A 16,081-nucleotide genomic window follows, 5' to 3' on the forward strand; every position below is an offset into this window, starting at 1 on the left:
ACTTCAGCAGGTGGGTATTGTAGTTGTAAGAATGCTTGATAGAGATCTTGTAGGTGTTTGTCTCTGTCTGAGGGGTTGGAGCAAATGCGGTTGTATCATAGAGCTTGGCTGTAGACAATGGATCGTGTGGTGTGGTCTGGATGAAAGCTGGAGGCATGTAGGTAGGAATAGCGGTCAGTAGGTTTCCGGTATAGGGTGGTGTTTATGTGACCATCGCTTATTAGCACCGTAGTGTCCAGGAAGTGGATCTCTTGTGTGGACTGGTCCAGGCTGAGGTTGATGGTGGGATGGAAATTGTTGAAATCATGGTGGAATTCCTCAAGGGCTTCTTTTCCATGGATCCAGATGATGATGATGTTATCACTGTAGCGCAAGTAGAGTAGGGGCATTAGGGGACAAGAGCTGAGGAAGCGATAAAATACCAACCTTCCACACAAACTTCCTCGTGGCCGGACTTTACAAAAACTAGACAAGCCATTTACAACACACCCTTTGCTTCTCTACAAAAGAAAAAGGACACTAAACTCTCTATTATATGCCACAAGGGCCACAACAGTGGTTCCCTTAACCCACCCAGCAATATTGTTAATCTATCCAACTATACTCTTAGGACAGATTCTTCTGCTGGGCTATCTCGGGGCCTCTCCTTCTGCCCCTCCACCCCCACGAACATGATACAGTTCTGTGGTGACCTAGAATCCTATTTTCAACGTGTCGGACTCAAAGAATATTTCCAACACACCTCTGAACAGCGTACTAACCCACAGAGACCTTCCTACCAAGACTACAAAAAGAAGGATTCTGGGTGGACTCCTCCTGAAGGTCGAAACAACAGAGTTCTACATAGAGTGCTTCCACCGATGTGCACGGGCTGAAATTGTGGAAAAGCAGCATCACTTGCCCCATAACCTCAGCCGTGCAGAACATAATGCCATCCACAGCCTCAGAAACAACTCTGACATCATAATCAAAAAGGCTGACAAAGGAGGTGCTGTCGTCATCATGAATAGGTCACAATATGAACAAGAGGCTGCTAGGCAGCTCTCCAACACCACTTTCTACAAGTCATTACCCTCTGATCCCACTGAGGGTTACCAAAAGGAACTACACCATTTGCTCAAGGAACTCCCTGAAAAAGCACAAGAACAAATCCACACAGACACACCCCTGGAACCCCGACCGGGGGTATTCTATCCGCTACCCACCTTAAGTGATCACCCTCTTGTTACAGTGTGTATGGTAACACCCATTGTTTCATGTTCTCTGTGTATATAAATCTCCCCACTGTATTATCCATTGAATGCATCCGATGAAGTGAGCTGTAGCTCACAAAAGCTTATGCTCAAATAAATTTGTTAGTCTCTAAGGTGCCACAAGTACTCCTTTTCTTTTTGCAAATACAGACTAACACGGCTGCTGCTCTGCAACCTGTCAATTGGTATAACTGCATTGCTCAGGGGTGTGAAAAAGCCATACTCCTGAGTGCTGTAGTTGTACTGACCTAACACGTATCCCCCCCCTCCCCCCCCCCCGGTGTAGACAGCGCTTTTCCCGCCAACATAACTACCGCCTCTTAAGGAGGTGGATTAATTAAGCTGATGGAAGAGCTTTCTTCCAGCGACTTACAGTGTCTTTGTTAAAGTGCTATAGCAGTGGCAGTTGCGCCAAAGCAGTGTTTTAAGTGTAGACTTACCCTGAGACAGCATGCCCCTTCTCCTCTTGTAGAAAATAGGAAAAGCAGTGCATGAATGACAGCCTGCAACATGTGCTTCCACACATGTCAGCAGGAACCCAGGGAGAAAAGTAATCTGAAGGAAATGGGTACTCTGTCTTGCACAGGACTAAAGTATTTTAACAGCCTCAAGTTTAAAGACTACATTTGTTAACTTAAATAATTTTCAGTAAAGAAAGACAACAACAAGCTAGAGTGGAACAGAAGCACATTTAAGTCTCAAAAGAGTGAGATGCATAGTCACTACTGAACTATTACCCCAGTTTCATTTAGGGTTTACTGTCCTACTGCTTGAAATGTTATCTTTGTACCTGATATAACAACTACATTTTTAAGTCCCTGTGGCTTGAATGACCTCATATTACTTTTAATATTATGAAAGCAGGGATGTTAGATGCACTTCTGGATTAATTTCTATTCTGGTAATTAAATTCTACCAAACTAAATTCCCACGACACTTACACATGAATATTGTATTTTTCACTGCCAGTCCCAAACAATCATCCAGTGTTGCTATGTTCTGTTACACAGCTATGTTTTTCACTCCAGAGGTGACTGAATTGGTTTGTGTAAAACTGGTATCTCAGTCTGAGTTTATAAAGCACTTTGGTATTCTTCTGAAAGAAAGGAGGTATATAAATTAAAGTTATTCTGAGACTTTTCATGAGATGTTTAAACACCGAGTGTGTGCGCAATAACAGTCTGCTCTCCAGGACAAGTCATTTTCTTCTACATCATTTTACAAATGTGAAACTTAAACTGTGATGATGTGACCAAATTGAAAGGTTACTTGTGTGAGGTAAACCATGTAATAAAAAAAAATCCCCTATAAAGTTTGCATACACTATCTAAATTCCACTGCAATTTCAGTTCAATACTGTGTCATTCCCAGTTTGTCCTAAACTGTTATGCAGTATTTTTGTGCCCTGTTAAAAACACGTGCAATGTTCCACTTCAGAGATTGCTCTATCCACCACTGAAATGCAGCTATCTCTGTATAGTTTATATATTGGTTTGTCTGTAAAATGCTGTGGGAAGGAAATACTGTAGAAGGAAATACCCTATATAATTGTGATTATCTAAAAATAAGAAAAGTGGGATAAATAGGAATTTTAGAACAGAATGCACTGATTTGTCTCCAGTACCAGCCAACTAAGTACCTCTTTGAGCTCACATATTTGACTAGCTTGCTCTGGGTGGGATCTGTGGAATGATTGTTATTGAAAGAATGTAAGAGATTTTCACTCAGCAAACCATAGCCTCACTCTGAAGGAAACTTTTTATCGCATACTGAAGAAAGGGGTAGCATGCTGGGGAGGAAGAAAATAGAGTATTGTGAAATACAAATTGCATGAAAATTTGTTTTAGGCCATGTGTATATATAGTGAATGTATGGCCCTTGGACTATCACTTCCCACAATAGCTGTGTTCAATTGGAACAGTGAAATTGATAACCATTACAGGGAAACTTGTGAGCCACAGAGAGAACTTTCTCAACAGCTGGATTAAAAACTGTGGAACTCATTACCACAAGAGATAAGAATAACCATGTTCACCTCACCACTTTCAGAACTCTTTTCAAAATTAATTTCTTTGATTTGGCCTTCTCAAAACAATTACTTTATTTTTAAAAACAACAGCTTACAAGCAGATTACTCTGACACATTGAATAAAGAAGGGGAATTTTATTTTTAAAAAGCTTATGGGGTGTTAAGGTACTGCAGTAATAGGCACTATAGAAGAACCTAGATGGGCTACTTGGTTGTGGAATTTCATGCCGGCTCAGGTCAGGATAAAAAACTGCCTGGGACCATTACATGGCAAATTTGAAGAGAATTACCTGTAAATAATAGAAATTATATTCTCAAAAGGAGACAACTGGTAGATCCTAAATGTCCAGATATCAGGTCGAGGAATACAATAAACAGGCATAGGCATGTAGGTTAGATTCACATGGTTGATGTGACCGCTGGAAAAAGCAGCTTTCTGAACACTACTCAAGTGAGTTAGGCAACGTACCTGCCCCCACACAGTGTCATACATTAGAGACCTTTGTGTACTGCAGTGATTGCTGTCAGTGTCTAATTCTCAAAATGTTTCAGCTGACTAAGATACTTTGGAAAAAATCCTATTGAGGCCTGTAATTGTGTTGGGAGTGGAAGCCTTGTTTCACCCATCTATTAAATTTGATTTTCAGATAGGATATTAATAGATAGCGGTGCTGAAACAATTTGTATAGTGGGGGTGCTGAGAGCCATTGAACCAAACTCTAAACCCTGTATATGATGAAAACCACGTCAAGCCAGGGGGTACTGCAGCACCCCCAGGAGTCTCTAATAGATCCCATTTTCATAAAACTTCCCTCTCTTTCGAAATACCTGCTCTCTAACATTTTTCAAAGTATAGACTTGTTACTCTCAAATGCTTCTGAGCTAATTGCGCTAAAATGTGGAACTTCATCTGTATTGCACTCCATTGGGTTCAGAAAACACTCTGCTGCAGTAGTAAAACTGGTTTTCCAAACCAGATTACTGTGTCCACAGGAATTGGGATGTGGCTCACAGAGAGGAAGCGAGCTGTCTATGAGAACAGAGTTAGAGACTAAACCGGGGTAGGCAATCTATTGCACGCGAGCTGATTTTCAGTGGCACTCACACTGCCTGGGTCCTGCCCACTGGTCTGGGGGCTCTGCATTTTAATTTAATTTTAAATGAAGCTTCTTAAACATTTTAAAAACCTTATTTACTTTACATACAACAATAGTTTAGTTATATATTATAGAAAGAGACCTTCTAAAAACATTAAAATGTATTAGCGCCATGCGAAACCTTAAATTAGAGTGAAGAAATGAAGACTCGGCACACCACTTCTGAAAAAGGATGCCAACCCGTGGACTAAACCAACACCATCTTTCACACTTATAAGATTTTGGCACCTGCTTCTAAGATAGTGTCAGAATTACATTTGGATACAAACCAGATTATACATGTGCACTGGTAGCATAGTCAGGATTTTTAGCTGCTGGAATTTGGATCAATTTGGTTAACTGTCGGTGATTGAATAATTTAACCTTTTTGAATGGGACTTTGATTTTCCTCTCATTCTGCGCAAGATCTGACTCCCATAACCTACTCAGAACTTGTTTTTATGGTGTATCTTTCCTTGCAATTCAGACTACCTACACTGGTATATGTCATATAGAAGGTCAAAGGACATAATACTGCTTTCAATTTAAAAAAATCATTTTGCTAAAAAATGTCTTCACTTACTATTTGTGGAAATTCTGGGCAAACTAGCGAGAGGTTTAAGTTGTTTACACATGCTACATTCACCCCAACAGTAAAAACATGCCTATCTAGAGGCTTTGCAACTATAGTATATCCTTTTGTTTGCCTAGATCATGAACATGAAATACCTGTTACTCTTCAAACTTTTACTCCTTCTGCTGCTGACCACCATGATTTGTTAAATGCTCTCCTGCTGTTGTAACAAGGTATTCTGCTTAAATAAAAGAAAAGCCTATTAACGTCATAAGAGTTTGATATCATGATGATGACCTTTTAGGTATACAGTATATGTAATCTCCCCTTCTGACCAAATAGATCTCAAAATGACTTTTAGAAAACCGTATATTATAAATAGAAAAATCTCTTCATCTATTACAGAAATGTGTTCTGCTCTGGATTGAAATATGGCAGTTGTTAAAATTGTACATCAAAACTATACATCAGTTTTGGACGGGAAGTGAAGAATAACTGTATCCAACCAAAACAGCAAGTGGAATTTAAGATAGACCCAGTATAATTACCCAATTTGGTATTTGCTCAAGAACCCACAGCTAATGCCCCTTCTCTGAATATAGTCTGTCTTAATTCTCACTCTTAGGTTTTAGCGCCTTGCTGTGAGTCCAACAGAACTCCCTCAGCATCTGAAGAATGTTGGACCCTCACATGGCAGAAGTAGAGCACAGAGTGAGCCAGGCCCCTAATGGCTGTTAAACACAATGAGCTTTTTTGAACATTTCAGATAGTTCCTTTTTAACCATGAATGACTGAGGAGCTCCCTGTAATGTCTATTATTTGTATGGTGTACTATCTAGGAGCCTCAGTGATAGATGAAGTGAGCTGTAGCTTACGAAAGCTTATGCTCAAATAAATTGGTTAGTCTCTAAGGTGCCACAAGTACTCCTTTTCTTTCAGTGATAGATGAGGGCCCCACTGTGTTTGGTACTGTACAAACACAGAATAATGAAAAGATGGTCCCTGCCCCCAGGAGCTTACATATGTATCTCTCCAGTTCTTCCATGCTATCATTTTGCAGGGTGGATAAAAATCAATGATTTTTGAAAATCGGTTTTTTAATTTAAATCTTTTTTTTTTTTTAATAAAATGCTTTTTGAGGAAAAACACCTATCTAAAGATCATTTTAATTAAAAAACATTATAGCTCAAAGATATCATGGAATAGGGATTATAAATTCTAATTCTATAGTATGAGACAATATATTCATGTAATGTTTAAGAAAAGTTTTGCAAATGAGTTCCAATAGTTCATGGTTTAGGGACCCAATCTTACGGAGTTCCACGGGCTTCTGTATAGATTATTTAGGTTAATCTTTCTATCTACCCAGTGGGACTCAGTGCTCAGTCTAGAAGATACCATCAGAAATGCTTAGTTTTGCAGTTCTCAAACTGTGGATTTGGGTCTCCAGAGATAACACGCTTGTTAACAGCAAAAATGGTTTTAAATAAATAATATGTAGAGGTGAGAAATAACAGACCTCAACTTTGTTGTCCCTCTGCAAATTTGTGTACACGGAGTCAATCCCTTACCTCTTTCTAAAAGTGCAAAGTTTCAAAAAGTTCAATGAATAGAAGATTGTTGGGGGCGGAATAGATTTGGACAAGGAGAAGAAGTCTGGAGAGAAAATGTGAGAAGGGAGGGACAGGCAGTAGAAACAAAAGTGAAACTGTTTGAGCAGCATATTCCAGAAGTCTTGGAGTCTTTCTGAGTGTAGCCTTCATTGATTTGAGATCTACCATACCATTCTCTCACTAGAAGGGAAAACCTATAACAACCTCAGGCTGTAAAAGAGACCCAGTTTGGGAATATTGTAATGAAGTTCCTCTACCTGTGGGTAAGACAGGTATGCGTGCAAAATCAAATCCACCCTGTCCTTTTGTGTCTGTTTTCTGTCTCAGCCAAAAGCCTGCACATCCAACAGCATAGAATACCATGCTGGCTATTTGTTCAGTGCTAACTCAGTAGGAAGAGTGTAGTACTTAGGCGTTCAAAAGGTTTCACAGCCCTGATTCATTTATGAAATATGATTACATCACAGCCTGGAGCAGTATGGCAACAGGCAAAATTGATAAAGCCAGGAATCCTTATGAAGACTGAAACTCAGGCCTCTGGGTCAGTTCCAGCTTAGGGTGATAAAAAGAAGAGACAAAATTCCAAAGTATTATATGAGTATTGGCAGTAATTAAGGGAGAAGGTTTAAAGGAGATTGGCAAAATGGGGAATTATCTTTTTAAATACCTTCACCTGAGTTAATAAACTGCATATAGGTATATCAAAAAGGTTTTATTTCTTACCATTTTGTATTTCTCATTTTGGGCAGTGAAACAAGATTTTTGTCTCTTTGTTTTGCGGTCTCAGATTCATATGCAATAGCATGATGCTGTTGAGATTGGATTTCCAGTACTTCGGTCAGAATGGATTGATTTCAGTCAAAATGATTTAAATCACTGATTTTAATTGTTATTTAAGTGAGCAAGAGGAAACCTTGATATAAACAGTTTTAATCATGCTTGCATTTGAACTTTAGTTATTTTCCTAGAGAAATGTTGGTAGCCATTAAAATGTTAATTTAAACTAAATATAATCTTTACACTAAATTTGGTGCTTCCTTTTGCTAACCTGCAGGATACAGTATATTTCTACACATTTATTTAAGCAGTTATACAGCTTTATATATATATTTATGAAGATTCTTAAATTTTACCTTTATTTTGGAAAATAGTGAATGATGTATTTATTTACTAGATGATTAATTTTTTGTGTCCATTTATATTGGGGGGGAAATTCAATGAAATGCGCAAAAATCACATTTTATTTCATGTATTTATTTAATTAAATAAAACAGCCTGAAATGTGCTAGAAACATAAGGAAAAAAGTTTATCAAAACATCTTTTGCATTTAAAACTAACAGATTTATTGAGCAAAGGACGTTTTATCTGTACTCAGTGAAATGTACTGATTATTTCTAGTCACTGTAGTTACATCTACACTTATAGTGGTGGGTAGAGTACAGACACTTTATGATCAGCTACCACAGGAATAATTAGTAGTGTAGATGAGGAGGGATGGCTTGAGCAAGTAGATTAGCATGCCCTATGCTCCTGAACCCCCAGGGTATATACCCTATATAGGTTCTCTACAGACCTAAGTAGTGCTTCTGACCTCTGCACTTATTTTTAGCAGTGTAGTATCCCGCCATAGTGAAAGGCTCCAGGAGCAGGGAATGGCTGAGACTGCAGTGAAAGGCTCCAGCGGTTCCCTCCTGCAGGAGCCTTTCCCCGCTGCAGCATGTAGCTACACACAACTGACAAGTGTGGATGTAGCTTGCCTTTCACTGCAGCATGTAGCTACATGTGTAGTGCCTGTATCCTATGTGCTGCTGTAACTGTAGATATGGCCTATGGCTCTTCAAGATTTTTAGAACTAGTAGATCTCATCCTCTCACACCTAATTTATATTCATAAATTTGAAGAGGAAAACAGGCTTTCCTGCCTTTTCAAGTTTCAGTTGGTTTCTTAATTTAGAATTGAACTAGTAGAATAAATTGAAAAGAAGATACTCTGTCAACATCTGCACAAGAGGATACTGCTGTCAAAAGCTGGTTTAGCACCTCAACAAACTTATGTTCCAGGTGCATAACCAGTGATTTCCACCAATTCAGTTGTCTGACTTTCTTTAAAAATTTTGCACCAAATATGTACTTTTTTTTTATTTAATTTAAATTATTGTAATATAATAAGTTTAGGCCATAACATAGGTTGTCAAATTTAATTTTAACCAGGTTTATTTTTAAAAAATAAAAATGACTTTTAAAAATTATTTATTTTTATCCACCCTGACTGCAGGGGGCTGTTGAAGTAAAATAACTATTTCAATGAATTTTTTAAAATCCTTAGGTTTTGTAAAAGGATAAAATAAGCTTAATATTTTCAGTCTAATGTAAACAAAAGGGAGTTACTCTTAATAGCGGATTAAGTGCTGAATATTACTGATGTGATGGCTAGTCAAGATAGAAGCTGATAAAATATAGAATATTCAGATAGTCTTACAAAGAAAGGTGATTGTAAATGGGACTTCTTAGGGTAGCCACACCTGTTCCAACAAGTGAAGAGTCCTCCTAAAGAAAGAACTGCTGCTACTAAGAATAGCTGATGATGTATTCAAGGTAGCCCATGTGTAATAATCCTGTTTATGAGTGAAGACCAAGGGAACTACATATATGAAGTGCAAACTGGTTTCTATTCTGCTGGAATAGAAAGAGTCACTTCACCCACCACAAAAAAATGTGGCTATCTCTTGGTTGAAATGTGTCAAGAGCTTGAAAAGCAGTTGAAGTCAATGAGTAAGGCAAAAGAATTGGAAACAAAGACTTTGGGCTTGTCTATGTGGTGCAGCAATGCACACTATGGGGATGTGATTTCTAAAGCGGACTAGTAGTGTGCACTAAGGAACTTTTGGTGTGCACCAGCAGAGTCCACCCAGACCAATTAGTGCGCAACACATTCTGCTTTAGAAATCACATTCCAGTAGTGCTGATTGCTGCTCTGTGTAAACATGCCCTCAGAGTGCTTTTTTTGTGGCTTAGCTTAATCCTCTCTAAAGTAGACTAAGGCCTGGTCTATGCTAAAAAATTAGGTCGAAGGAAGCCGCCTTAAGTCGACCTGTTAATGTATGTGTCTACACTACCAGGTCCTTTACGCTGACCTAAATCGCCTCTAATGTCGACTTCTGTAATCCACCTCTGCGAGAGGCATAGCCCTTAATTCGATTTTCATGGGTCAGCTGTGAGATAGTTCAGACACAGTGTCGTGTAATTCAACTTAATTGGCCTCCAGGTGGTGTTCCACAAAGCTCATCTGTGACCACTCTGGAGATCATTTCCAATTCTGCTGCACTGCAGCCAGGTACACAGGAAACAGCCCTTCCCCTGCTAAAACCCTGGGAATTTTTGATTTTCCATTTCCTGTTTGATCAGCATTGGGAGCATGCCAGCTTCAGCACAGCTGATCATAGAGACTACACGCCCCAAACGTGCTTCTGCTTGGTCTGCACAGGAGGTGGTGGATCTCATTGCTGTGTGGGGAGAAGAGTCTGTGCAAGCAGAGCTCCGATCCATCAGAAGAAAAGCTAACATCTGTGCAAAGATCGTTCGTGGAATGGGGGAGGACACGCAGCAGTGCTGTGTGAAAATAAAATAACTTCACCAAGCGTACCAGAAGGCAAGGGAGGCGAACAGTTGTTCTGGTGCTGAGCCCCACACATGCCAGTTCTTCAATGAGCTGCATGTGATTCTCTCAGCACCCCCACAAGCAACGTGGACACCTCACAGGTGTAAGAGTCTAGGGACAACAAGGAGGATTATATGGTGGAGGAGGAGGAGGAAAATGGGAGACAGGCGAGCGATGGATCCATTCTCCCCGAGAGCCAGGAAATATTTTTAACCTTAAAGCCCTGTGGGTTGCAGGACATCACTGTGGCTGACCATGATGCCAGGGAAGGCACCTCTGGTGAGTATACAATCAAAGTCCAGTTAAACTTTAGCAGGCACACACATCTGATGCTATTGCATGTTTACTGTGAAGAAAAAGCGAGGTGGTGATGTTCTCTGCTTACAAGAGGCCGCTCCAGCTATGCAAAGAGTGGCCCCTAGAAAAGACTGTTTATGTGGACTGGGATAGCCCAGGAATCCTCCGTGGATATCTTTAGGAAACTTTCATGGAGGTACTCTGTGATCCTTTGCAGAAGATTTCTGGGCAGGGCAGTCTTATTTCTTCCACCATGGTAGGGCACTTTCCCACGCAACTTCTGAATTCTGCTGGCATCATTGCAGTACACAGCATAGCAGCATAAGGACCGGGTATTGCAGCATCTACTTCCTTTCCACCTCTGTTACCCTCAAGAGACTGATCTCACAGAAGGTGCCCATTCACAGACCTTTGATGGTCTGGAATGTGGTGTTGTATTACACAGCTGAAAATGTTTCTCCCATTCCAACTTTACAACCCCTTTTCCCCAAGGTTACCTTTTTTTTCTGTTCTCCCTCTTTACTTATGTTTGTTAAATAAAGTAAATGGATTCGAGAAATAAATGTTCTTTATTGAGTAGAAGCAGTGGGCGTGGGCAGGGGGTTGGCTTTACAGGGACAGTGATACAAGCCAGGTGAAGGTTTGGGAAAGCACAATGTAGATGAGCAGCTCACATTACTGTGACTCATTATTGAAACAGCTTTTCAAAGCCTCGCAGCACCCCTTGCTGTGCTCTTCTTATTGCCTTGGTGTCTGGCTGCTCAAAAATGGCTGCCATGCCATCTGTCTCAAGTGCCCATCCCTGCGGAAAATTTCCCCCCTCTTTTTTCCCCATAGATATTATGGAGCGCACAGCAGACAGCTATAACCATGGGGATGTTGTCTTCACTAAGGTCCAACTTTGTTAGTAAACTTCTCCAGCGCCCTTTTAAATGACCAAAGGCACATTCAACCACCATTCTGCATTTGCTGAGCCTATAGTTCAACCGTTCCTTACTACTGTCCAGATGGCCAGTGCATGGCTTCATAAGCCATGGGAGCAAGGGCTAGGCTGGGCTCCCCAGGATAACTATAGGCTTCTCAACATCTTCAATGTATGTTTTGTGGTCTGGAAAGAAAATCCCAGATTGCAGCTTTTTGAACAGACCCAAGTTCCTAAAGATACACTCGTCATGAACCTTCCCCGACCATCCTATGCTGACGTTGGTGAAACACCACTTGTGATCCACCAGCGCTTGCAACACCTTTGAAAAGTATCCCTTTTGGTTTATGTACTCCTTGGCAAGGTGGTCTAGTGCCAAGATGGTGATATGTATGCCATCTATCGCCCCATCGCAATTAAGGAACCCCATTGCAGCAAAACCATCCACTATGTCCTGCACATTTCCCAGACTCACTACCCTTCATAGCAGAAGTCGATTAATGGCCCTGTATGCTTGGAGCACAGTAGCTTCCACGGTTAATTTACCTACTCCAAACTGATTCCCCACTAACCGGTAACTGTCTGGCGTTGCATGCGTCCAAATAGCAATCGCCACTCACTTCTCCACTGTCAGAGCAGCTCTCATTTTTGTGTTGCTGAACTGCAGGTCAGGGGAAAGCTCTGCACAGAGTTCCTGGAAGGTGGCCTTCTGCATTCGAAAGTTCTGCAGCCTCTATTCGTCATCCCATACCTGCAAAACAATGCAGTCCCACCAGTCAGTGCTTGTTTCATGGGACCAGAAATGGCGCTCAACAGAGTGCAGCTGGTCTGTGACTGCCAGCAGCAACTGTGAATTGTTTCTTTCAATGGCTTGCAGCAGGGCTGATAGCAGGACATCGCTATGTTCTGCACGGCGGACCCTACTTCAGCTCTGGAAATTCTGCAGGAGAAGGCGCGAGGTGTTTGAGTTGCTCACACCGAGCAGGCTCCATGGTTCTGGGGTTATGGCATATGCATGGCAATTTTAAGGCACGAAATGCACTGGGTTGTTTGCCATTGATATGAGGGAGGGAGCCCAGTGCATCATGGGATGCTGATGCAATGTTCCCATTCTCTCCTGCGACAATGTTTTGGTCCCATGAGGCATTGCACAAACTTCCCAAAACACACTGCAGCAAGTTGCACTTTGGGATAGCTAACCACGATGCACTGCTTTGTGCATCGATGCAGGCACTGCTAGTGAGGATGCACTCCATTGAGACAATGAGCATGGTGTGGCCATGCACAATCAACTTAATTAATTCGGAGGCTCACAGTTGAATTAGATAAAGTCAACTTAATTTTGTAGTGTAGACAGGCCCTAAGATAAACCAGACAAAGGGGTTCTTAGTGGAGAATTGCAGTGTCCACATGGAGAGTTAGTGCAGAATAAATATTGTTTTAAGTTCACACCCTAACTTCCACGTGGAAAAAGCCCTGAGGGGAACAATGAATGGGGGAGATAAAACAGGTTGAGGGTATGGATGGGGGAAAAAGTAGCAAAGGCCCATCTCTACCAGAAGTTAACAAAGTTATAGCACCGTAGATTATGTTTAAGAAAAGTGGTTATGTTGCAGGGATCTGTTAGATTTGCTTTTGGGAAGCAAAAAATGAATTAATCACAAAATGAATTTCTGTTGTAACTGCGGTTGCTCATTAGAATTCAAAGTAAAATATTGATATAATATCTCATGCATCCTGTATGAAGGGATTTTTTACTACATGCTTATAGTGGGATGGACTACATACTAAGTCTCTTCTAGACTACAATCCTAAAAGTCTTCAGTGAGACTATTGTATCTGTTGCTTTCTATTCAGGTGTTTTTTGGGTTTTGTTTTTGCCGATGACGATGATTCAGTGTTTTTGATTTGTTTTCTTTCCTTTGTCTTTAGGAATGTCTGAAAGTCAGGGGACAAACAATGGAAGCCACACCAGCAAGACTGATTCCAACAATGGCAGCTCTGCTGTGTGCTTTGGGCAGGTCAGTCTCTCTTCATCTAGAACAGAGCTGGAAGTCTTCCTCTTGCACTTCAGGAAATCTCACAAATCACTTAATTGTTTTTAATGCAGGACGCTAGTTGTATGTTAAAATCATACCTGTCGTCCTCACCATGATAATCTTCATCCTCATTACATTTTCCCCTGCTGGTGGCAGAGCTGTCTCTCCAACAGTAATAGCTTTTATCTGAATTACTTGGAGAAAGGGCCTTGAATTATTTTTTTAAAGGACAGGACGAATGTTTTTCTTTCTCTGATGAATTGGACTGTGTCGTGGAGTAGGTATACCCCATTATGGGGCACTGGGTTGTGGGGAGATCAAAGCAGAGATTTTAGCAGCCCAAGTGGCTTGGCCTCCCATGTCGCCACAGCTGCTCTGGCCCCTAGGATAATGTAGCCCAATGGCCAGAGTCCACAAGGCTGTCCTTTTGTTCAGGGCTGCTCAACCTCATGGCCCAAGTCTTTCTAGCAGCCCTGTAGCTCAGAGCAACATGGCCCAATAGCTAAGGTCAGTGGGGCAGGCCTTCTGCTGCACGGTTCGCCCCTCTGGGCATCAGCTGCCCCACTGGTAGGGCAGCCAGCATAGGGGGACCCAGGCCCACCCTGCTCCACTGGGTCCCAACCGAGGACTAGGAAACAGTGCTTCCACAATCAGTCTTGGTCACCCAGTACCTTAGTCCTGATCCCTGGGTTGCTTCCTACGCTTCCTTCCAAGTCTGGTAGTCTTGTGGCCTCTGTTGTCTTTCCTCTGTCGGCAGCGGTGGTCAGCTGGGGGTCTGCTGGAGCCTTAACCCAACTGGCTTCCGGATCTTGGTTGTGTGGCTGTAATATTTGGTTCATTGGTCACTGAAAGGTGGCTGCGGCTCCATGCTGCCCAAACGGCATCATGATAAATTGGTACAAGCCAAACAGGGTAGGGAAGGCAGTCTTCTCACAGGAGGCCAGTGTCAGGGGTATTCGCCAGTACCCCTTAGTTAGATGTGATGTTAAGATGAACTAAGCACTACCCAGCCACTCGAGGAGCTCATCTACCTGAAGCATTGGGTAGGTGTCGGTCCAGGAAATAGCATTAACTTTCCTGAAATCGATACAAAATCTGATGGCACCAACAAGCTTTGGGACCAGTACTATCGAGTTCCGCCACTCTCTCTGAGATTCCTTTACTACCCTTAGGGACAGCTTAGTTTGCAGTTCTTTTTGGATGGCTCTCGCCATCCTCTTAAGGAGTGGTCGGTGGTTGTTTCGTACCTTCTGACCCAGGATGGTGATAATACGGCGACTCCTCAGGCTCGTCTGTCCCGGGAAGGTCACTCAGTCACCTTGTGTCAGGGTTTGTCATGGTTGCTGGTGGCCTGGGTTGGCAGCAGAGGTTCTTACATTGGCCTTTTGTGGTCCCCACTTGGCTGGATGACCCCAGTTTCCTGGGCTCCATGCTCTACAGGCTTGCTGCTCTGACCCTCAGCGGTCATGAAGTCTTCCAATAAGAAGACAACTTCAGCAAGGGTTGCCGGGCAGTGCCATTGCACCCATTCCTTCCCCCGGCGGGTGCTCCAGTGCCACCATCTCCACCACTTGGATTCTGGTCCATTTCTCTGATTCCAGCCACCACCAGCGGTAGTCCCAGAGTTGCTGGGCTGCGGCCTGGCCCTGAGCATGTACTATTTGCAGTAGAGTCGTTGGCGGTACATCTCAGGACTGACACCAGCCTGGTCCAGGGTGGCTGCCTTCACTTTGTTGTATCGAAGTGCCTGATGGGGGTGTAAGTTCTGGTAGGCGGTTTGGGCTGGGCCAGTTAAGTACAGTGCCAGGAGGGTAGCCCACTGTACTGGTGGCCACTGGGGCTGGCGACCTGTTTGAATGTCACAAAGGTCTCAGGGTCGTCACTGGGCCCCATCTTAGTCACACGCACTGTGTGCAGCATGGCCCAGTGGTCAGAGTCAATGCAGCCCGCCCTTCAGTGCGGCCCAGTGGCCAGAGTCCACAAGGCTGTCCTATTGTTCAGGGCAGTTTGGCCTAATAGCCTGGGTCTATCTAGCAGGCCTGTAGCTCAGGGCAGTATGGCCCAATGGCTACAGTCAGCAGTGCAGTTCGTCCCAGCGGGGCAGCTGGGGTAGGGGAACCCAGGCCCATCCATTGCAACTGGTCCCTTTTATACTACTCCCTTTTATACTCTGGTTCACCTGAAGCATGCCCAGCAGGGGCATGGAGATGTGGCTTCCTCAGCCCACAGCGTGTGGTTAACCCTTTCTGAACCAATGCAGGGTAGGTACACCCCATCATAGACTGAATTTATCTTAATAGTGGATGACATGCCCCAGGCTTGCTTATAAAAACATGCATTCTCCTCTATTGGTGGAGAGAAGGTAGCTGTTTTCATTCAGCCATTGGAAGAAACCAATAGACAGAGTTTGTCTTTGGCCTTGCATGGTGAATTCTCCTATGCATGTCATTATTTCTTCAGTTAGCTAATGAATATGATGTCTGTATATATATGTACACAATGCTCTCTTTCCCTTTTGCCTGACGTTGTATATTTCTGTGTAACTGCCAGAAAAAGAAAT

The 16,081-nt window shown here is 42.5% G+C and overlaps 1 protein-coding gene across 8 annotated transcripts in view; it reads left to right on the plus strand.

The window, feature by feature from the left end:
- The window catches only part of RAD52 (RAD52 homolog, DNA repair protein), a 51,444-nt gene that overhangs the window by 2,295 nt on the left and 33,068 nt on the right, over nucleotides 1-16,081 (plus strand). For 5 of the 8 annotated variants that reach the window (XR_012636238.1, XM_074939062.1, XM_074939055.1 and 2 more), the window contains exons 2-3: nucleotides 10,090-10,542; nucleotides 13,415-13,503. Coding sequence is in view for 7 of the 8 variants with exons in the window: in XM_074939062.1 (XP_074795163.1) it covers nucleotides 10,398-10,542; nucleotides 13,415-13,503 (234 nt within the window). In the remaining variant the exon portion in view is untranslated. Of the gene's footprint in view, nucleotides 1-10,089; nucleotides 10,543-13,414; nucleotides 13,504-16,081 lie in introns of those variants that run through there. The other 3 variants (XM_074939069.1, XM_074939078.1, XM_074939071.1) reach the window with 2 other exon arrangements.

The sequence above is a fragment of the Natator depressus genome, chromosome 1 (genome assembly GCF_965152275.1).
Source record: "Natator depressus isolate rNatDep1 chromosome 1, rNatDep2.hap1, whole genome shotgun sequence".
In the NCBI taxonomy this organism is placed as follows: Eukaryota; Metazoa; Chordata; order Testudines; family Cheloniidae; genus Natator; species Natator depressus.